We start from the raw sequence: 23974 nt of genomic DNA, 5'->3' as shown, positions 1-23974 counted from the left end.
CTGCCACTGTCAAAATGCTGCTTGGACTAACCCCTTGACCCCAGTATCTGTACCACAGGGGTCACTGACTGGATTCGTGGGCCCACCCCTGGAGATCCTGATCCCCTAGTTAGGAGGCAGGGCCCAGGAATCTGCATATTCAACAAGCACCCCAGGATTCAGATGCAGGAGGTCCTCATGACACTTTGAGACACTGACTTGGGGCTACAAACGTAGGTGATCTCCAAGCCACACCAGCCCGCTCTGCCCTGGGAGTCGCGCCTCGAGACTGAGCAACAGGACCAATTTGTTAACCTAATCAGGTGGCACCCTGATTGGAAAAGGGTCTGATCGCTGCCTGGCGCTGCCTTTTGTTGTGCAACTGGGAGCAAGTGTCACTGGGACAGGCTTCTATCAGTCAGTACTTACAGCTAATTATACTCCGTTTCACATTCACCATTTTAACTATTACACTAAAACTACATCAACACGCTGCAAAGCATGAAGGGTGAATGGAAAATAAGCAGGAATACAGCTCCCAAGTTTTAACTCCAATTTGAGGCACTCCAGTATGCCAAGTCTGATCCTCTCCAGTCCCTCTTACCAGTGCTTTTAAAAATGCAATTGGCACATGCATGGGATTCTGATCATTTGGGCCACTACTGAAAGAGCTTAGAAGCCCCCCTTTGAGTCCTGGCCCAGAAGGAAACCTGCCCTGTATTTACTCCATAAGCAAAGGTTCCCTCACTGACCATACCTCCTCCCCAGTGGCACTCAGAATACTTCAAGATAATACACAGTGCTGAAACTCAGCAGGTCTCCATGTTGGCTGCATACCAGAATCAGAGGAAGAGCTTTGGAAAAATGACCCGTGGTCAGGCCCCACCAGACCCGAGTCAGAAACTCTGCCACGCATCCTGACCATCGGTGTTGCTTTAAAATGCTCCCAGGTAATTACAAGGTCCACCCAGGGTTGAGCCCCACTGGGAATGCTTTTGTTCCTCCCAAGACTGTGAGAATCTTGAAGGAGGGCATGGTTCCCCCAACTCTGCCTTACAAATGGAATACTCAATAATTTACCGCTGAATGAAACTGAATATATTTACCTATCAGACAACTTCCATTTCAGGCAAGCAACCTCAGGGATGGAAGGCTGGGCTGCCATTTGTGATCTCATCTTTCCAACTGGACATTTTAACACCTGGTGTCCCACTTCCAGGTTGAAGGAGGTACAAGGAAGAAGCGAGCCTTTTCTTCCCATTTTGCCTCCAGCTTACGGTTGAGGAGCATCCAAAAGTGGGGCTGAGATGAAAGCTGGCAGAGGTAGCGGCTCTCACCATCTACTGGGGTGTCCCTCTGAAACATCACCAGAGGCTCAGTTACGTTTGAATTTCAGATGAACGACAAATAACTATTTAGTGTCATTATGTCCCGTGCGATATTCAGGCATACTTGTACTAAAACTTTATTCATTGTTTATCTGAAATGCCACTTAACTGAGTGTCCTGTATTTTATCTGGTAACTCTACCAGTAATAGCCCCCTGCAAAAATTATCTAGTTCTGTTGCTCTGTGTTGTTTCTTTTCAGGAGAAAGGGATGGTAGTACTACAAGATAAAGACATTTGAAAACCCTGTGTTTGTTTCCCAACAAAGTGCTTTGTATCCATCGGCATAGGGGCTCCTAGAATAAGATATAAGTAGAATATCCCTCTCTCCCAGTGACTTTTCAAAGATCCGCATTCTTGGGCTGTGAACAAAGGACACAGCAGAAGTGCAACTTGTGTCGTTGGGCGCAGCTGAGCAAATTTATCAAACAAAGGAAGCATTCACCTCACACTTTGCAGCACACTCACACACACAAAACTTCAACCAACTCTCTGTAGAAAGCAGAAACAGTGATGAAATTTTATCTGGCTAATCTTGTAATTATGAAGTTCTATTTCCTGGTTTTGCTCCTGCGAGAGAGGGAGGAAAGACGCACAGAAGAAAAGGGAGCAAAGAGAAGGAGGGAAATTGGCATAATCGGATTTGCTCTTTCAGCAAACACTGACTGCGGACCAGAGGTGCGGGAGGCAGCTCGGCCTCAGGGAGAGGCAGATGCATTACGGACGTGTGCACACAACTGCTCCATACAGGACAGGAAGTATTGGGACAGAGTTTTCTGCTGTCCCCTCAGCACCTCGACCAATGCCTGGAATACGGAAGCACTCCATAAATATTTGTTAAATAAATAGCATACACAGACCTGGGGAGGAAGAGGGGGACCAGAGATGAATTCCCAAAGGGGATGACGCCTGCTCCTTTAGAAAGAGTGAAGATGAGTTAGTTCAGCAAAAGTGTTCTAGGCAGGAGGAGTGGCTCGTGCAAAGGCACTGCAAACCCAGAGTGCTAGACTCCACGAGTGAAGACATCAACAAACAGCTCAAGCAGAGGCCAGTGTTCAGGAGACAGGTCTGGACTGGGGATGGAGACCTGGGAGTCCAGAAAGAAGACAGCTGGAAACTGAAGCCCCACTGTAGAGAGGATGCTCGGGGTCGTCCAGAAGTGGAATCTTAGGTCTCATCTTCCTCTCAAGGGGAAGCAAAGGAGGGACCCAAAGGAGACTAAGAAAGGGCAGCCCTAGCAGGAGGAGCCAAGCCAGAAGAGGCTATTGGCCACAGAACCTGGGACAGCATGTCACAGAGATGGGGTGACCGGTGCCAAAGGAGAGAGCCCAGAGAAAAGGGATGAATGGGGGAGTGATCAAGTGGAGAGACTGAGTGTAAAGAGTAGCTTTTTTGGCAATGGAATGGAAGAAATGAATAGTTTGAGGGGGCTATGAGGCCATGGGGGCTATTTCACGGTGTGTTCTTATGGGGGGAGGGGCCTCAAGACCTGCGTAAGATGACGAGGTGAAGCTGCAGGCCAGCAGATGCTGACTACACAGCCCGCGACTGAAAGTTGGATGCTATGTGCCAGGACTAATGGATGCTTTTCCCAACTTCTTCTCCCTCCTTCTCCCTCCATCAGCCCAGATTCCCTACAGCACCAACGAGCCACAGCCCAGGGGGTATGAAGCTGCTCCTGAGCGCCCTGGCTCTTCTCTGGGCGAGTGGTGCTCCTTCTGAAGGCGAGGAAATGAACACTTCAAGACATAAGGTACCAGGGTTCTCAGCTCTATTCATTTAAAGACACAAAACAAAAATAAAAACCTTGTGATCTAGAAAAACAAGCACTCGCACACCTCTCATGCTACTGGCTCCTCTAAGGTCTTCTGGGCCCCTGCAGGCAGCCAAGAATCTCCAGGGAGATAAACTACGGAAAGGTCACTCAGGAATTCTGCAGCCTCAGCAGTGCTGGAACCATCTTCTACACAGGAAAAGGAGGAAAGGCAGCGAGGGGCAGCTGGCAGAGCCTGTGCTGTTATCAGGGTGTGGTGCAAACACCATGGCTTTTGAATAAAGCAACTCAAAGAGCCAGTCATTCTTCACGCCTTAAAAAATTTAAAAATTATGGAAAAAATTCGGAGACTCTACATCTCTGAGTAGCAACAGCCAACTATTATTTCTTTAAACAAGCCCCAAAAGCAGGCAATAAACATTCCATTTGCACAATACTAAAAACCACACTAACACAAAACCGATAAAAATGTGTAAGCTTGGGGCTGGCCCCGTGGCCGAGTGGTTAAGTTCGCGTGCTCCACTGCAGGCGGCCCAGTGTTTCGTTAGTTCAAATTCTGGGCGCGGACATGGCACTGCTCATCAAACCAAGCTGAGGCAGCGTCCCACATGCCACAACTAGAAGAACCCACAACGAAGAATATACAACTATGTACTGGGGGGCTTTGGGGAGAAAGGAAAAAACAAATGTGCAAGCTTTACAGTTTGTCACAGTCACACTCCATTTAAAAAGAAACAGTATAGGGCCAGCCCCGGTGGCCCAGTGGTTAAGTTCACTGTGCACCACTTCGGCGGCCCAGGTTCAGTTCCCAGGCGTGGACATACACCACTCGTCTGTCAGTGGCCATGCTGTGGTGGTGGCTCACATACAAAAGGAGAAAGACTGGCAACAGATGTTAGCTCAGCATGAATCTTCCTCAGCAAAAAAACTGAAACAAAATAAAATAAAAAGAAACAGTATAAAAAGGTGGCTCAATGTCATGTGCAAACTGGAACCAGGACAATATCAGCTGCTCCCTGAAACAGTTCTCATCAGGTCAGAAATACATGCAGTACGACTGGGGCTGGCCTTCAGGCAGATTACAGATAACCAAACCGAAAGCCTACAATTAGGATCCCTGAGGGTAGGGAGAGTTTCTATTATGTACATAATAAACATTTTAAATGTATGAATGAAGCAACCAAGTGAACACTAGAAAAAGACATGCAATTCCTTCCAAGTCATTTGGGTCCCCCCGCAACACTGGAATGCACAAAACTAGCTATGTCCTTTGATGCGAGGCTTTGAATAAGTTGCAGATGAATTTTTTTAGGTAGCTTTCTCAAACTGGGAAGTTCAAAATCTAAGGAAAAAGTGGCAGCATAAGAAGGCATATGAAAGGAGCCAGATTCTGCTTCCTGGGGCTGCCTCCGCCTGTCTCTGAACATGAGGATCCGATGGGCAGGGGAGAGCCTCGCCATTTCCAATGTGGTCCACCGACCGCCTGGTAAGAGCTACAGCATCTGAGGGGCCACACCAGGCCAGCTAAACCAGAATCTGCATTTAACAAGACCTTCAGGGGGTTAATACCCACATTGACGCTTGGGAAGCAGTGGTCAGAACAGCAAGATGGGCTGGCTTTCTGCATGGGTGCCACACACCCAAAGGTAATACAGAGAATGAGCAAGTAGCCTCAGGTGGGTAGTGATCAACTACTACTTTCATTATATTACATTGCATTTTATAACATTTTTTGGTTTTATTTACCTTTTCTCTAAAGTAACAGAGCTGTTTTCCTCTTCTTTATTTACACGCCTTAATTTTTTGAAGTAGTTTGGTTTCATGTACCATCTAAAGGAATGTCAACTTTAAATTAGGTACACTAATAAGGTAGGAGGAAACAGGAAATATTTCTTAAGTTCAATTTTAGATATAATCATAAAATTTTTTGCCTTTTTCTTTTTTTGTGTGACAAGTGTTAATTGACTCGTTAGCAAACCAGTGTTTTCATAGCAAGCTAGGAAGTCACTTAGAGCATTACCTAGAAGAATGACATGTAATTAGAACCAGACAGAAGGGGCCAGGACTGGTGCCGTGTAAACCACAGAACAAGAACTGCATGCACACAGTCCACGCTACGGACAGGTGTTCCACAAGGGGCCAAGTACATCTGTTTCCATCTGGGTCGGCAGTCCTGCTAACTGAATAGCCGCTGCATCTACCACATTGTAAACTCTAGAAGAATAGGGCTCAGGGATTTCATACTGCCTGACAAGTAGTAGGAGGGGTTCAATAAATATCCATGAATGCGTGAGTGCATAAATGAATAGCACTTGAACTCAGGTCTCCCTGCAACACTGCCCCTTCTGATTCCTGCAAGACAAGAGGAGGAAAGGATGCTCCTGATGGCTTAGATGTCACTCCCCACACTGAGATGTCTCTACCGTGGCCTCCACGAGGACCACTGGAGGAGCCTTTTCCCTTAGTTCCTTCAGTGGGGAGCGAACCTGCTCCCCGCTTCCCCCGCCCCGGCCCCATCATGACCAAAGTGAGCATCAGCTTCCTTATCTTGAACATTTCTAGGACTTGGAAAGATAAACACTGCACATTCAATAGCCCTTATATAAACTAAGATGTGGGTGTAAGTGGCTATTTCCAACAATTTCTTTTGCTGCTGAAATTGACTTTAAAGAGGTTGAACTTTCTGTACCCTTTTGGTCGCTGTGATGTGGACACTTTCCATTAACTCAAATGAAAAAGCAAGAATAGGAACGAGGAAAGTAAAGGAGATCAGTAACCGAGACAGCTAATTGTGTCCTATATAAATTACATGAGATTAGCAGAGGAGGTTAAGGAAAGTTACGCTGGAAAAGCCAGACCCTTTGATGTTGGAATAGCTGGTTGAAGATTAAGCTAACAGCAGAATAAATGGGAAAAGAGGATTTATAATGATCTGGGAGACTTAGATGGATCAGACATGGTAACCAGTTCACAGACTTAGACTAATACCCACTACTCATTATGCCCCCGTGGTATGAAACATGAGTTTATTAACAAGCTGAGGAACTCCACTGATAATTTTGCCAAAAAAAAAAAAAAAGAAGAAGTTGTTCTTTCTTTATTGCTTTATAAATAAACTCAGGAAGCTTGGTTGTGGGTGACGTCATTATTCTCTTGTCCCCTAAAAAGCTATGATTCACAGGGATGGTGGTGTGGCTCAGGGAGTGCCTCCCTCCCCTTCACTGCATGATTAATTCTTAGTCTTCAAACCCCAGCTCAAAAGCCACTTCCCTGTGAAGCCTCCTGGCTGCCCCGTCGGTCCTTCCCTCCTCTGCACTCCTGCAGGCTTTGCTCCTACCTACAGTGCTTTCTGTTCATCTGTGATTCTCCCAGAGGAGCTTGAGTTCTTGAAAAGCAGAGACTAGGTCTTAATTATCTTTGGATCCCCAGAGCTTGGAACCCTAAGTGATGATATTGCCTACTTTCATTATAAATATGTGAGCTAGGCTTGGTGGGCAGCACGACGGCTGTCCAGGAACTGGGTGGCTCGGATGGAGAGTTCCTGTGCAGAAATCACGACTGAAACAGTGAGTGTGAGCCCCTAAAGCAACCGAGAGATGTGCTAAGAGCAGAGAGGAGGAGGTGTGTGGGATTACCACCTCCACGCTGTACCAGCAAGTAACTTCAAGCCACTTTTTTCTGTTCTCATGTATAAAAAGGAGTAACATCTCTCCCAAATACCTCTCAGGATTATAAGGAGCAAAAGAGAGAATGGATCTGAAAGCACTTAAAAATCTATGATAGATCATACAAATTTAAGATAACAATATCAACATTTCAGTGGTGAAAGGTAAGGAAAGCAGAGACTCTGTTGAATTGATGGATGCGTGGGTGAGTAGATGGATGGATGGATAGGTGGGTGTGTAGATGGCTTAGATGGGTGGGTGGATGGACAGATGGATGGATGCAAGGATGGGTGGATGGACGGATGCAAGGATGGATGAATGGATAGATGGGAGGGTGGCTGGATGGATGGATGAATGGGTGAATAGATGGATAAAAAGTGGTTCATCAGCCATGAAGCAGCTAACAGGAAAACAAAGTTAAGAAGTGTCTAACTTTGGGACCGGCCCCATGGCCAAGCGGTTAAGTTCCCGCGCTCTGCTTCAATGGCCCAGGGTTTCACTGGTTTGGATCCTGAGTGCGGACATGGCACCGCTCATCATGCCACACTGAGGCGGCATCCCACACGCCACAACTAGAAGGACCCACAACTAAAAGTACACAACTATGTACTGGGGGTCTTTGGGGAGAAAAAGGAAAAATAAAAATCTTTAAAAGAAGCTGCAACCTTTAAAAAAAAAAAGTGTCTAACTTCAAGTCTTGCCAGTCCATTCTTTCATGTAAACATCTAAGGATTCTGAGTTCAGAAATGGGAAGCTATGAACAGGGAATAGCCCCACCTAATTAACAAAATGTTATCTAATGAGTGCACATAAACAATATCTCTGGTCCAAACGCTAGTAACTCCTTTCTCACGTTTACTTAGCATTTACGTAGTACTTTAACATCCATTGATTTAGAATGCATAAGTTTAATATTTAATGTGACATCTAACATCTCCATCAAGACACTGAAACATCATTACAGGCAATGATTTTATTTTTAAATTTGAAAAGGCAAATAACGTTCAAGATAGTTCAGAAAAAAAAGTTTCAAAAAGTAGTGGGGAAAGTACACAGGAGGAGTCTTTTATCAATTTTAACTCTAAGTAAAAACCTAAGTCACAGCACAGGGATCAGTTCTAAAGAAAATACAAAGTGTGCGTTAAAAGTCACTTTAACAGTTGGCTCTGCCAAGAGGTGAGGGAGCTAAAAGGATCACTTTCCGAGTTTAATTTCATTGGCAGTCTCTAGGTTTATAGTAAAGGAAAAAACGTATCCATAAAACTGTGCACTGAGTCTATGCTGTGTGTGCCACGGAAGTCATTTAAGAAGGAGAGACTGAATTTTGCTGCAGCCTCACTAGTAACATTTGGACAATCCGTGGACTGAGGGGCTCTGCCCAGAGAGCCTGGGGAGAAAAGCCACATTTTAAAAGGGCTCCCTGTGCTCCAGCAGATGGGCTGTCAACTTGACCAGACTGCAGACACCGTGTCCTCCACTCTCACCAGTTGAATGCATTAACTTTTCTATCCCTTTCCCATATGCTTTATCACACATTCAAAAACATGCACAGCAGATGGTAGGTAACAAAGAAAGAGCTCGATCAGCCAAGCAAAAAGTGAAAAACCTTGTTCTAAAGGAGGGATCTAATGGCAACCACCTCCAACCTCTGATTAGATGGGAATACTTTAAATAATCAAAGGACACTAAACACAAGAAACTTCTTTCATGCCATCCTTAAGAAGCAGATATCACCCTTCTGTATTACAATATTTAGAATAATAGTCTTGCATTTATCTAATGCTCTTCTGTTTTCCTAAATAGGAATAACCACAGATTTTCTTTTTTCTTTTCTTTTTTCTTTTTTTTTTTGGTAAGGAAGACTGGCCCTCAGCGAACATCTGTTACCAATGTTCTTTTCGCTTGAGAAAGACTGTCACTGAGCTAACATCTGTGCCAATCTTTTGTATGGGGGATGCCACCACAGCATGGCTTGATGAGTGGTGTGTAGGTCCCTGCCCAGGATACAAACCCGTGAACTCCAGGCCGCCAAAGCGGAGTACGCAAACTTAACCCCTACACCACTGGGCTGGCTCTTACATTTCTTTAATATCAAAAAATATCGACACAATAATAGAACGCCCAGTAATTCCCAGAGGAGCACTTTCTGTCACGTTCAACACTGAATATATGTGGGGCTCTGAGGTTCCACATTCAGGAATCAGACTGAACAAACGTATCTCATGGGCATCAAAGCAAGCAAACGTTCTAAGTTCGGGAAAAATCCTCTCCTTTTATAAAATCTCTATTTTAATATAAACAGCAGAAGGACTATTTATGCCACTAATTCTGTCCATGTAGAAGTCCAAAGAAGCCGGACAAGGGGCTTGGAGAAAGCAGTTTCACTAAAATGGTAACATTGTATACAGCAGGGAAACCATACACAGGTGCCATTCTTCTTTGCATGAATACAGTTTCAAAAAGTAGGCGGCTCCAAAATAGAACAAAGTTTAGGAAAGGCCACATGAGAGAAGAAATAGAACGGAGAAAAGAGGACCTGACTCCAACACCCACTTGTTCCCCAATCGTAGACGCCGATCTCTGGAACAGCTCAGTCCCATGAAATTTGCACATGGACACACACATTCATTTGAAATGCTAAATGTATTTTTGTGTAGGTTAATGGCACAAGCAGAGGAAATAAGGAAACAATCATATCTTGTCTAAATTTCCAAACAATATAGTCAGTCTTTAGGGGAGCTTTTTAAATCTCAAGGAATTTCACTGTTTACAGTAGGTCATCTCTTGGTACTCTGACTTCTGTAAATAGACATGTTTAGAACTTTATCTTAACTTCTTTTAAAAAGGCTATTAGAACACTTTGAAGATCTGACTCAACACACTAATGGTTCAAAAGGGTTAATGAAGTGTCCCAAGCAACTTTTAGAAGCAGCTAAGTCATTAAGTGATCCTGGCACGTGTTTGACTGTATCAACTCCTGCACCTTCCAACTGGCATATACATTTAAGTTTCCTTGAAAGAAGAGAATAAGCATGGAAACAGTCTTATACAACCTCTAGCTTTGCACTGGCAGTATGCAAATATTAGACTCTAGAAGGGTTATTTTTATTTTCTTTTTCTCTCCGATTCCTTCTCCACCCCAACATACAATACACATGTGCACACGCACAGAGGCACCACGGTTTATCCAGGAGGTATGTGATAAAGTGGTTCTACATGATGAGATGATATATTCATTGAGGAGATAATCTGATCACGTGATAGATTTTAATAAAATACCAAAGACAAATAGTCTGCATGAAAACATGGTTGAAAATAAACAAAAACATAGTGGTGAAACCTCATTTTTGATTTCTAAAAGTGCTCCAACACTCTCCAAAAACTAAAGCCATTTATAGCTGGAAAATGAAATGTACGCACTATGTTGTCTGTCTGTCTATCTATCTAATATATATAAATCTGCCCATCAAAATGGCTAAAATTAAAAAGACTAGCACCACCAAATGTTGGTGAGAATATGGAACAACAGAAATTCTCATATATGCTTTGGTGGGAGTGTAGAAAGACACAACCAATTTGGAAAAAGGTCTACAAGTTTCTTATGAAACTAAACATTTGCCTATCCTATGACACAGCAATTCTGCTCCTAGGTATCTGCCCAAGAGCAACGAAAACAACAACTGTATAAAAACGTGTACAGTAACTAAATTTACAATAGCCAAAACCAGAAACAACACATGTGTCTATTAACAGGAGAACAGATAAACAAAGTGTAGAATATTCCTCCAGTGGAATACTGTTTAGCAATAAAAATAAGCAATCTACTGATACAAGTAACAACTGGATGGAACTCAAAAAATGCTAGCTTGAATAAAAAAGCTGCAGTACTTACTGTATGATTCCATTTATATGAAGTTCTAGAACAGGCAGAAAAGTAATCTGTGGTGGAAAAAATCAGAACAGCAGTTGCCCCTTAAGGGTAGGGGCAGAGATTTACTGAGAAGAGGCATGAGAGAACTTTCTGGAATCATGGTAATATTCTGTATCCTGATGGGATCTGGGGTTGCACAGGTGTATGCATATGTCAACACTTAAGATTTATGTACTTCCCTGTATGTAAATTTTCCTATGAGAAAAACAATATGCAAATATTGAACACTAATGATATGCATGCTGTAGTATTAGGATAAAAGGGCACTGGTATCTGATACAAACTTTAAAGTGCATCAAAAAATAAGAGGGATTAATGGCTGGCTAGAAGGATGAAAGAACTGATAGATAAGTAATAAAGCAAGTACAGTAAAATAATTATAGAATGTAAGTGGTAAGCATACGCATTCACTGTAGAATTCTTTCAATTTTCTTGTATGATTGAACATCTTCATGAAACAACAGGAAAAAATGTTACAGTCCCACAATAACACCATTTAAAAACTGATTTTTCAGGATCATTGTATAAGCAAAGAGGAATTAAGCAGTTTTGCTTTTTTGCAAGTAAGTTCAAATACCAAATAAATACTGGTATTTCACACTTACTTCAGAGTAAAGGAAGCCCTCCCCTGATGCCATAGGAGAACAAGGGCATCTTATTAGGCTTCACGAATCCAAACAGACCTGCAGGACTGTTTCACAAATAACCACATCCTTCCCTACCCCCAATTCTCCGGGCTGTAACAAGTTTCTCTTGTTACATACACAGTTTGCCAAATACTAATGGGCTTTGAACACAAGCCAGAAGATTCCCCCTAGATCCAGCTGGGCGTAACCCCAGACCCCACCCTGCTTGCCTGGACCTCCTTCTGGAGGGCAGGAGAGTTATTTGTGTGAGCTTCTTATCGCTTCTACACATCTGGATCCCACACAACGCCGAGCGCGGAGCACACAGCTTTGCTCTTTGGAGCCGCTCGGTAAATAACTGTTTAGTGTTGCTTTCCAGGGTTCAAAGGCAAACAGGGACCACACAAGGGAGTATTTTTGTCTTTCTTCATAAAAATGATGAGGCCCATTAAAAGCCCTTTATTGATGCTGGTAAAATGCCACGAGGATGAAAATAGTATGAAATTATAACTTAATCCTCCAAGTCACAAGGCAGCATAGTCTGAGGGTGAGGGCCGGGCTGTCTCCTGTCACACGGTGGACTCTGCCACTTATGATGTGACTGTGACTTTGTGTAAATGGCTTAACTTCTTGGTGCCTCACGTTCCTCTTCTATAAAATGAGACATATTTACACCTCGCGGGATTGATGCGAAGATCCAGTAAGATAATCCATCGAGGTACTTAGCATCATGCCTGGCAGGTACTAAGCACCCAATGCATGTTAGCTAATCATTATGCTTCTTTCTTCACGTCTAAGTGAATGAAGCTGAGTGTGCCTGTCACTATTACACTGATTTAACATAACGTATAACAGGGATATCATAAATACTTACCACTCAAAGAAGTTAGTAAATCACAGGACTTAGTTATGGAAATAATCTTAACTTTCAGGTTCTCGGGGTCCAAATACTAAAACTCAGGACCACTTTAAATATAGCACTTGTTGTCACACAAGCTGCCTTAGGTTTTCCTCGCATGTGAGTCCATGAGGGAGTTCTAAAGTCTCACGGCACGGAAGGGACAGAGAAGTCACTTATCCAGAACACTTCTTGGTACTCACCAAGAGAATACACCCTTAGCATCACCCTCAACGTCCCCCATGGCAGACAGATCTGCCTCCCCATCCTCTCTGCCCACGGGAGACAGTGTGACCCATCCTCTACATTACGGCTGCGGCAGGCAGAATGAGCCCCCCAAAGATGTCCACGCCCTCACCCCTGGAACCTGCAGATACGGTTACATTAAGTGGCAAAAGGGACTGCAGTGGTAATTAAGGTTATGGGCTTTAAGACAGGGAGGTTTTCCCCCAATCTCATCTCATGAGCCCTTAAAAGCAGAGGACTTTGTCTGGTTGTGGTCAGAGAGATGCAGCAGGCGGAGAAACCCAAGATGTGATGTGTGAGAAGGATCCACGTGCTGTTGCTGGTTTAGCAATGGAAGGGGTAAGGTGACAAAGAATATACGTGGCCTTAAGGAGAAAAGAAAGACTCCAGGCAGACAGCCGGCAAAGAAACAGGGACCTCGGCCTTATATCTACACGGAACTGAATTCTGACTACAACTTGAAGGAGTTTGGAAGTGAATTCTTCCCTGGAGCCTCCAAAAAGGAGCATGGCCCTGCAGATGCTTTGATTTGGGCCTCATGAGACCCTAAGCAGAGGATGAGCAGAGCCATGCTGTGCTCAAATACCCCACCCACGGAAACTGTAGGGTAATAATGGGTGCTGCTTCAAGCTGCTATATTTGGGGTATTTTGTGAAGGCAGCGATAGAAAACTAATGCAAGGGCCATTAAAATATTGGAAATTCCCTAACAGGTTTCCCTGTATCTTTTTTTCCTCTAGATTAAATTTTCTCTGGAACTGGACCACCTTTCACAAACAAGACTTTGAAGCTACCCGTTTAGCTGCCTTGCTTTAAGAAACAACAAAGTGCCTGGAGATCCTCCATCTGAGGAACTCAGTTCAGCTACTGTGGGGCTGAGCCTGTGATGACCAGCCAGGATGAGGTTCTGTCCAAGGCTGTGGGAACATAGGAACGTGCAGGTCCAGCCCAGCACTCGCTAAGGTTGTGAATGGATAACCATACGATATGGATAACCACAGAATCTGCAGCCGTGCATTAAGATTTCAAGCTCACCTCGGAATGTGTTCCAGAGAGTCAAGAATAACCTTAAATCTGGTATCTAGAACCAAATACAATCCTCCAGGTACGGTCAGACCAGCACATGACACAGCAGGATTATGTCCTAATCTGCTTTCTAGAAACCACACATTCATCAAGGCAGCCCCAGATCACTCTGGCAGTTTTGATAACCAAGTCACACTTTCTACTCACTTTTTCTTTTTCTTTTTCTTTTTTTTTTTTTAAGATTGGCACCTGAGCTAACAACTGCTGCTAAGCTTTTTTTTTTTCCTTTCTGCTTTTTCTCCCCAAATCCCCCCGGTACATAGTTGTATATTTTAGTTGTGGGTCCTTCTAGTTGCGGCATGTGGGACGCCGCCTCAGTGTGGCCTGATGAGTGATGCCATGTCCGCGCCCAGGATCCAAACCGGTGAAACCCTGGGCCACCGAAGTGGAGTGCACAGATTTAACCACTTGGCCACAGGGCCAACCCCTCTATTCACTCTTCACTTGACTAATCTTATAGTCACCCGAAAGATCTAAGTCTTTTTTCCCATTGATTATAAAAAAGGGGGGGGGGGGGGTCCTTCCCTTCTGTTCTGCAATTTTGTTAACTTTAACTCATAGTTACCACCCACAGATATTTTTTTTAATCTAAAATTTGCAGGTCCCCCTGCTATAGACTGAATGTGCCCCCCCACCCCAAAATTCCTACGTTGAAAACTAATCCCTGATGTGATGGTATTTGACGTGGAACCCTGAGAGGTGATTGGGTCACAAGGGTGGAGCCCTCATGAATGGGATTAGTGCCTTAAGAAGAAGAGACCCAAAAGAGCTCTCCTGCCCTTTCTGCCGTGTGAAGCCACAGCAAAAAGGAGGCCATCTATGACCCAGGAAGCAGCCTCTCACCAGACACCAAATCTGCTGGCACCTTGATCTTGGACTTCCAAGCCTCCAGAACTGTGAGAAATAAATATCTGTTGTTTATAAGCCACCCAGTCTATGGTATTCCCTTATCGCAGCCCAAACGGACTAAGACACCCCCTCTTTTCAGCTTTATTTCATAAGAAAGTATGATCAATATCCCTGAAATGTTTTCACCCAAATCGTTAATAAGATATTAAAAATCAACTATAAACTATAAATAATAATTAATAAATGATCAAACAATTAAGAATAAGCAAATAAAATGTCGTTAATAATCAAACATTAAGACCCAAGTTACATGTGCTTTAATTCTGTTAAGATAAATTTCCATTTGAAAATGCTTCCTGTCTACCCTTCTCTCCGAGAGGAGAGAGAGAAGCTATAATTACGGTGCAAAGGAAACCAACCACTACCAGCTCTAGACCCACCAGCACAAAGAGGAAGAGAGCAAACCTCACCCACTGAGGCTGTGCTACTAACTACTGTTTTGAAATCAGAAGTCTTACTACTATGACTTACCTTATGGATTGAGGATAGCTTTAAGCAAAGTGTTCAGTGTCTTTAGTTCAGCTCTGTCAAAAATTACGTTAAGATCATATTAAAAAATCTTTCCCTGATACGATTCCAATAATTTTTCAATTCAAATTCTGAGCTCAAAAAAGTAAGCAAGCAAATGAAATGGTCATCTGACTTGGAAAGAGTTGTCTTTCCTCACTCAACTTACATTTCTGTATCCCTGTGGGGTACAGCTCAGAACAAAAGGAATAAAATAATCAAACAAACCAATCTTTTATAAACTCAATACTCACTTCCAAGGTGTCTTTTCCTAAGCCAGCTTCCTATGACATTTGCGACTTCCCACAATCCTAAAAGATCTTGCCAGTTCTCATATTTGAGTATGTGTTTATATGTTTTATATAAAATTAAAGGTTCAAAATATTTGCTGAACGTATTAAGTCACTATTTGCTCATCTTCTCTCCCTGTGCTATTTAAGTACTATGAGTTTTACTTAACTGTTTCTGTAGTCATCATTCAGAGCCTCACCTGACACTGGAAATCACTGTAGCACCAATACTGTCCAATCAATGCTGTCACTGCTTAAGTATTTGATGCCCAAAAGGACGTCTCTTACTTAACTTACAACTTTCTAGGAGCGCTGCCCTCTGAAATAAAACCTCCTGTGTCCCACTGTGGATAAATCCTAGAAATATCTAGAAATTAACATCACAGACAACTGACAGCTGGACTTGTAGTCATACAAGTGTTAGTGGGTTTCATCTTACTCCAAGAGACTCTTGCCGAACTACATAAAAAAGTACCTTAGTGATGTCCTTCCTACTTTATTTTTTTCCATTTCATTTCCAATTGAATTGTAAAATATCAGAGGGTAAGGACTTCTAAGTAATCAAGTTTACCCAAACATATATTGTCCCCCTCCACACCAACTGTTTTTGTCTAATAAGTGCTCAGCATACTGTCTTTATACAACTGATGCTCAATATTTAGGATTTCAAGAGCGGAAAAGAGGCACATAGCTGTAGATGAAGGGAAGTGAGGAGGTACAATGGTCATCCAGGGGACGATGGATGGAATGTTCTAGCTGGAGAAAATGATTTAAACTGTTGAAGAATAGGAGATAACGTTGGAACAGGCACATGAGGGAGGCAGGAAGGTTGTAAGGGCCAGACTCAGTAAATTTCGACTCCATACTCGGGGCAACAGGAAAATAGTAAACATTTTTCTGCAGAAGAGAAACATGAATAAAATGGTGTTTGAAGAGGGACATCATAGAAGAGAGCCTGGGTTCAAAGAAAAGACTATAACAGAGAGAGATAAAGACAAGCCACCTTCAGCAAGCACCCTATGAGGGCTAAGGTATGCATGGTAGTGAGAATGAAGAGAAATGAATGAACGGATGTTTACGACATATCATGGGATGATCATTCTGGATTAAGGAGGTGAGCCCACTGTCATAAAAAGGATCCTTATAAGAGGGAGGCAGGAAGCTCAAAGTCAGAGGAGATGTGACAACCAATGATACCTTAACACAAGGCAATGTCTTCAGCCTTAACACAACTGAGTGATTCCCTTCCTTTCTCCATTATTTATCTACCTTTTGGCCAAAGCCTTGAAATCAACAAGGTTCAAGCTTCTCTCCACTTTTTATTTCGGTTCTTTGGGAGGATACCCCTGCCAGAACATTTCATTAACCTTCTTCTTCTCCCAGCCCGTGAGGTTTGAATTCCACGTCACGCCACCAAATCACCAGTGACCCCTTCGGCTCCCATCCTGGGACCTGCCCAAAGGTCACATGCCCTCCCTCCTGGGGCTACAGTGAACTTAATTCTCTTTCTCCCAGTGACATGGAGACTGCAGGAGACCAAGTAGTTTCACTCTGCCTGTATTCCCCAACAGGTGCAGTGTCAAGGATTATCCAGGTGTTTCCAAGCTGTTTCTGCCTTCTGACTGCATGGGGACTTCAATAGTTCACAAGCCCTACCTGGAGATGGTGGGGCTCATTTGCCTAAGAGAGGCAGAGAAATATCAGAGGGCGTGTTGAGCCTCTCACACCTGGGAGGCCATTCCAAGTTGGGGAGTGGGGGGCCCTTATCATTGTATTATATCAAGGCACTGGGGGCTTATGACGACATCCAATCACAACTTTCTTTTACCTCATCTAGTTACAAACAGATACGTGTCTAGCCAGCCCTGGTGGCCTAAAGGTTAGCATCTGGCAATCTCACCCCCACAGCATGGGTTCATTTCCTGGTCAGGGAACCCCACCACCTGTCTGTCAGTTTTCATACTGTGGTGGCTGTGTGTTGCTGTGATGCTGAAAGCTCTGCCACTGGTATTTCAAATACCAGCAGGGTCACCCATGGTGGACAGGTTTCAGCAGAGTGTCCAGACTGATGAGGAAGAAGGACCTGGCCACCCACTTCCAAAAAAATTGGCCATGAAAACCCTATGAACAGCAGCGGAGCATTGTCTGATACAGAGCCCAAAGGTGAAGGGATGGCGCAAAAAGACCGGGCAGGGCTCTGCTCTGCTGTGCACAGGGTCGCTGGGAGTTAGAACCAACTCTGCAGCACTAACAACAACAAAAATTTATGTTTCTACAAAAGTCAGAGCAAAGCTTGAAAGCGAGGTTTCTAAAAGTGGCTTTTGGGAGAGGTTTGGTAGCCTCCACAGGTCCCTGCAGGTGTGAAGAACCCCAGCTCTGGAAGGCACAGAGTTTTATTTTACGAATAAAAGTCACAGCCCACTGGGCTCATCTGGAAAAACAAACAGCTTTTTTGGTGGTGGTAGTGGAGCTCTCTGAGGCCTTCCCCAAGGATCCCCAACATGGCTCCAATTTGCAAAATTTTGTTACACAGATGCAAAAACTCTATGCATTTCTCCAGATGTTAAATTCAGTAGCTTGGTTCCCCAAAGTGGTCCAGACTGTACCATGACCCTGATGGTATGGGAGCATCTCTTTTCACAGTTCTTGGGGGTCAGGGTCTGTGTTCGTTTTCTATTGTTACTATCACATTACCACGACTCTAGCTTAAAACAACATAGATTTACTCTTCTCACAGTTCGGGAGGTCAGAAGCCCAAAATCAGTATCATTGGACTAAAGTCAAGATGTCCACAAGGCAGCATTCCTTCTGGAAGCTCTAGGGATGAATCCGTTTCCTTGTCTTGTCCAGCTTCTAGAGGCTGCTTGCATTCCTTGGCTCACGGCCCTTCTTCCGACTTCACAGCCATCAGTCTAACACCTTCAATCTCTCCGTCTCTGCTTCCATTGTCACATCTCCTCTGACTCCGATCTTCCTGATTCTGTTTTACAAAGATCCTTGTGATTATGTTGGGCCCACCTGGATAATCCAGAATAATCTTCCCATCTGAAGATCCCTAACTTAATTACCTCTGCAAAGTCCCATCTGCCATGTGAAGTAATATATTCATAGATTCAAAGGATTAGGACATGGACATCTTTGGGGGCCATTATTATACTTACCACGGGGCCTGTGTGGCTAGAGAGCACCATGACCTCAGGTCATTTAACTTCTTTCAGCTGGGCTTCCTCTTCTCCAGAACAAGGAGTATAAACTTGACCTCTAAGATCCTTCTGACAGATACAAATGCATCTATTTTGACCTAAAGACATCTATATACATGTGCTCTATCAACGCACCCGTAAGACTTCTGACTGTATGGATTATACAGTAGAGAAAGGACCTAAGCGGATACCCAGATTTTGAGTCCAGTTGACAGAGAACTTGAGGTATGCTGAGTTGGGGAAGGAGTGTGGAAGATGAGGAGCTTGAAACGGAGATGTCCAGTAGCTTGTTGGATACAAAGAAATAGAGCTAAGACACCAGGTCAAGGCAAGAGATGGAAAAGGTGGCGTCCTCCACATAAAAGGGTTTAATTACTGGAATCTGCAGAGATTAATGAATTCTGCAGGGAGTAAATTAAAGAAAAAAGAGCAAATGTTCGCAGACTAACTTGAATCCAAGAGGAAGAGGAGCTGGCAAATAATTTCAGAGGCTCGATCAGAGGAAAGTGGGGTCATCTTAAATATGCTGATGGAACTGTTTGTTTCATGAGAACTTCTTACACAAAGCCCTCTCCAAAGTAGGTAATTGCCTCAAATTCTTCCTATCTACAAGTCTGACTTTACAAAAATAATGCTTTTCTTAATGTAGGGCATACTACTGGGTCACACCGTAGAATTTCTTTAAAAAATAATTATTCCATACAATTAATAGTCTATCTGGAGTGCTGAAGCTTAACGTTTAAAAATACATTTAAAATACATTCAGTTCCATGTTTGCTGGAACTGAATAATTTAGCCAGAACTATGGTCTTTAAAAGGTCTGATGTCATATTTGGTGAAATCAAGTGAAAATGACTTGTTTACAATATTAGTCTATAACTGGATATAAACAAATAATATGTAACTTGATATAGGATATAGACATATAAACTATAATAGCACTAATGAACTATATGATAATTTCCATCAGACATGTTTCATAAAAAGTACAAAAGGTAGGTTTCATCACAGGACAAATTCTTCCATCTAGATTTCTGAAATATTTTTTTATCCAACTTTTCCTTCAATATACAGTATTATACATGTCTGTTGTCTGTCCAACTTATTTCCATGTGCTTTCTCATTAAGCAGTATTTAGTAATGTTACTAAATTAGTATTTACCAACAATAACAAAGATACACAGTTAGATTTAGAGAGGTATCAGTAATTTGTTCAAAATGAAGAGTTGATTAAAATTCAGAAAGCACTCTCATTTGCAAGCCATTAGTTTAGAAATCCATGCAGTATCTTTTTCTTTTGGTTAGGATTTTACGCTAATAAGCTGTAAATTACAAAGTATTATAGGACAAGTACAAATAGGATACAAAAAATAGTTCATAAAGTCATTTCAAAGACTTTGCCAGAAATTCCCCAGGCATTGCTGTTGCTTTTGCATGGAGTTCCCACACCTGGCTTGCAGTGAAGCCCAGCGGCCTCTGGAAGTCCAAGTCTTCTGGTTTCCCAGGATGTGCGCCCATGAGTTTATTTAGATGTTAATGCTCTTAATATTCTGTCAGCATAAGTCATGCTTGTTGGCTGATCCTCCTGATATCTTACATCGCTTCACGGTCTTTCAACTGACCCCGGCGTTCCAATAACTGAAATTTGAGTTTAGCAGAGAACAGACCTCTCAGAGAGAAGGGAGACAGCCAACCATTCACCTCCCATGTTATGACAGATTGCAGCTTTTCTGAGATGAACACAAAGTTAGCACATCGTTGGAAAATACTTTCCTATTAGATAATGAGCAGCAAAGTAAAGATCATACACTAGAAGTCTGAGCACCAAGTCCTTAACCTAGCTCTCACCCTTCTTTTGGCACATAAAGAGAGTGCTGGTCTTCACAAATACATCTCCATAGAATACATCTGCACAGCTTACTGCTCTTCAAGGAGAGCCCCCCCTCCCCATCAGGCTGGCCTCAACGCACAGCTTGTAAGAGGTGGAGAAAGTCAAAATTAGGCAATACTTCTGAATAAAAGTTTCTGTAAAATTCCCAGGAATAAATTAGATCCTATAAGCATTTTAGAGAAACTTAGATTAAAAACACTTGATAAAAGCATGCAATCATCGTAAAAACAAAAAAAAAACATGCAATCATATTCTAGAGCAAGTCCAAATTCATGATTCACAAAGTCAAGCCTCGCTGTGACAACAAACTGTTGCCTTTGAAGTCCCTTTGCTGATTCAAAGCAGCTACAGTAAGAAGAGAGAATCTGAAGCCAAACATTAAATTTTATCTTGAATATATAAAGAGCAAACTAACGCCAAGAAATTTTGCAGATGTTAATTTCCTCAGAAGACATAATCAAGATTCATTTCATAAAGAAGTTGTCATCTAGTCGCAGGAATCCAATTCGATTACTAGACTATATGATTGGTGTGTCTGAGGTCTCCAAGCGGTTTTTCCTAAGTAATTTCTAAACTCTGTTGGCGCACAATGTCTGTGTGTGCACAACGCACATTCAAAGTATGATTCAAGCAACAGTTCCCATAGAAAAGCAAAACTCTTATAAATCGGGTTTCGGAGAAGGTAATCACTGAAGTTTTCTTAAATTAAATTAAATGCATGCTAACAATGAAGACCACATGTTGCACTATAGCATATTATTAGTATTAGCCCACCTGCAGTCCTTAACCCGCTCAGCACTGACTATGTGCAAAATAACGTACAACCTGCTGTGAAAAATGGAAAGTGAAATCAGAGATAGCGTTTGTCTTCATTGTGCATGTGATCCAGGGGGGTAGAGAAGACGTGAATTAAAACGCTACATCACACAGTAAGTGTCAAGACGGTTTAAAGAAATCAGGAAGTGAGGGCGACCGTCGACTGTCAAAAGAGCAATTGTCCATTCCCTTAAAAATGGTACTAGCTCAAAACCCAGAGGCCAGGTAGTGAGACCCGGACTTCTGGTAGCGCTCCTGGGTTGAACTCTTTAAAAAGCCATCCTACCCAATCAAGGAAGTAATCTAGGGGGAACGACTATTTCAAGATATTTGATCTTCCACTCAAGCCATACCATATGCCACAATACTCCTAGCCATGGCCTAAAAATCCTCAGAGGTTGACCACTTCTCAACCACTTCCCAGATTACTCCATTTCTGAGAGTTCAGTTACCCGATCTGATTTTTAGCAGAAAGATCCCTGTAAAGCGTGGTCTTCAACCTAAAGCCAGTAGGTTTTTTCACAACTTTTTTTTTTCAGTTGAGGCCAAGGCGTTCACTGTTTTATAAATGTATGAACTTAATGTTTCCATATATTGCTATTTCAAGTGCCAAACAAAAAATTCAACTGTTCTTCGGAATTAGTGGCTTTGCTGAAACACAAATGTCATATTCATTAAAATAGCTGATTCAAAGAGCAGCCCCGGTATTAATGAAAGGCGCTTCAATCCAACACCGATGATCTAATGTCCTAAACATTTGTTTCCTACATGAAGAGACATATGGGTCTTTTTGTACCTTGTCAATGTCCCCCCTTCCATAACACACATTACTAAATTTATGCACAATTCAGAATAGTCATATTATACCAGAGCTATAAAAAACCAACGCATTAAAGAGATGCCAGCATATGATACAGCAAGCGATGGAGATGAAAACCTTCAATTCAACATGTAGGTAACAAACCAAACCCCGCAGACTGTGGGTAAAACGTCCCTTTCCTGTCACAACATCAGGGGTGGAAGTCCATCCAGGCTTCTCTGCTCCCGGGTACCCCCCGGGGTTCTGAACATTGATGGAAGGGGAGGGGGCTGGCACGAGGAAAGGGCCTAAGTTGGGGCGAGCAAGAAGACGCTGGGATGGAGCGCTCCTGGTTCCTTCCATCGGCAGGGCCGACTTTAAGAGGAGTGGACACGGGTAAGGAGTCTGGGGTCTACAGGGCTGCAGGGAAGCCCTCGCAGGGGACCTGAGAGGCTGGAGGGAGGCCTGGCAGCAGTGTCCCGGGTGGATGCAGATGCTCATCTGTGGCCGCCTCACTCACCCTTTGGAAAAGGCAGGCAATACAGAACCACTGGATTTTGTCTCTACAAACGCGTGCAAAGGAAGGTTCGGGGTTCCCCCCAAATAAATTCTTATTTTAAAAACAAAAGACAGGCTTGAGGCCATTCTCAGTGGCGACCACATTACTCCCAAGGCTGGTAAGCAGATTTGCAGAGGCCAAAGATTAGACAAAAGGCATGAGCTGGAGACATACAGACCTGGAAATGATTTTTTTTTTTTTTTAAGTGATTAGGGCCTCTCAGTTCCAATGCTTTCTCCCCTTCCGGGGTGATTCCTGGGTCGCTGAGCAAATGCCTTAAGGCCTGAAAAAGACGTCGGATGGAGAGGAGGCAGAGACCCCGAAAGTTTCCCAAACTGCGGCAGGCTGGTGGCGGGCAGCGGCCGGGGACCTCGGGGTCCTGGGGCGCAGGGGGCACCCCAGGGGCGGCAGCCACCCGCTCGCCGGCCACAACAAAAGGGCCGAGCGCAGCAGCCTTCGCGCTCGGGCTTCCAGGACCCGAGCCCCGAGGGGACAGCGGGCGGCGGCGACCCCGGGGCGCCCCTCTCGCCGGGGCGAAGGGGGAGATACAGCCGCGTGTCGGTGCCGCGGCATAAAGGAAAGGATCTTCGGGTGCAGCCAAACGCGCCACCGAAGCAGCAACAGCTGGTGCCACCCGCACCCCCTCCGGCCTCGCGGGAGCATCTCCCCGGCCTCTGGGCGCCGCGGGCGGCGCTGCCCCCTCGGGAGCGCGGCGCGTGGGCTGCAGGCCCGGCGACTACGGTCGGGCTCCGGCCGCCGCGACACAATGCGGCCCGGGAGCCTCCCGCCCGCCGCCGCCTCTGCGGCAGGCCCCGGCCGACACAAAGCCCGCCGCCGCCGGCCCCGCGCACCGACCTTGGGCTCCGGCGCCCGGCTCCCGCAGCGTCTTGGTCACCGCCTTCCAGACGTGGCAGCCCAGCAAGCAGAGCAGGAGCGCCGCGGACCTGCTCATCTCCGCGCCGCGGGGCCCCGGGCGGCTCGGGCTGACCGAGCACCGGGACGAGCGGCGCGTCAGGGGCGGCCGGGCGCCGCGCCTCCCTCCATGTCGCCTGGCTCCGCGCGCGCCGGGCCCGCCGCCCGATTGGCCGCGCCCCCGCCCGGCGCGGCGCCGGGCTCCGCAGCCCCCGGCCGCTCCCTCCTCCGCGCGCCCCGGTGGGTTTCCCCGAAGCGCCGCCGCCGCGCCGCCGCCAACTCCTTAACCCCTTCGTGTCCCAGCCCCGCCGCGGGCGGCGCCCAGCCCCGGGCCGTGGTGCCACCTGGCGGCCGCGCGCCCCGAGCCCCTCGTTGCCACCCCGCGCGCCACCCCAAAGAGAGCCGTGAACGCGACCTTTGGCACCGAGACAGCCGCAGCGTCCCCCGATTCCCCGCTGCTTTGGAGGAAAAACACCTGCCATTCAGGACCGTGGCCTT

At 44.7% G+C, this 23974-nt stretch overlaps 1 protein-coding gene across 1 annotated transcript in view; it reads right to left on the bottom strand.

The window, feature by feature from the left end:
• FAM171A1 (family with sequence similarity 171 member A1) overlaps positions 1-23729 on the bottom strand; it is a 129647-nt gene extending 105918 nt beyond the window's left edge. The window contains exon 1 of the mRNA XM_023632231.2: positions 23420-23729. Within this exon, the coding sequence (XP_023487999.2) occupies positions 23420-23516 (97 nt within the window). The 5' untranslated portion in view covers positions 23517-23729. The remainder of the gene's footprint in view (positions 1-23419) is intronic.
• Positions 23730-23974: the final 245 nt, after the last annotated feature.

This window comes from Equus caballus, chromosome 29 (assembly GCF_041296265.1).
Source record: "Equus caballus isolate H_3958 breed thoroughbred chromosome 29, TB-T2T, whole genome shotgun sequence".
Lineage (NCBI taxonomy): Eukaryota > Metazoa > Chordata > Mammalia > Perissodactyla > Equidae > Equus > Equus caballus.
The sequence above is the reverse complement of the archived record's forward strand: the minus strand, read 5'-3'. Positions and strand labels throughout refer to the sequence as shown.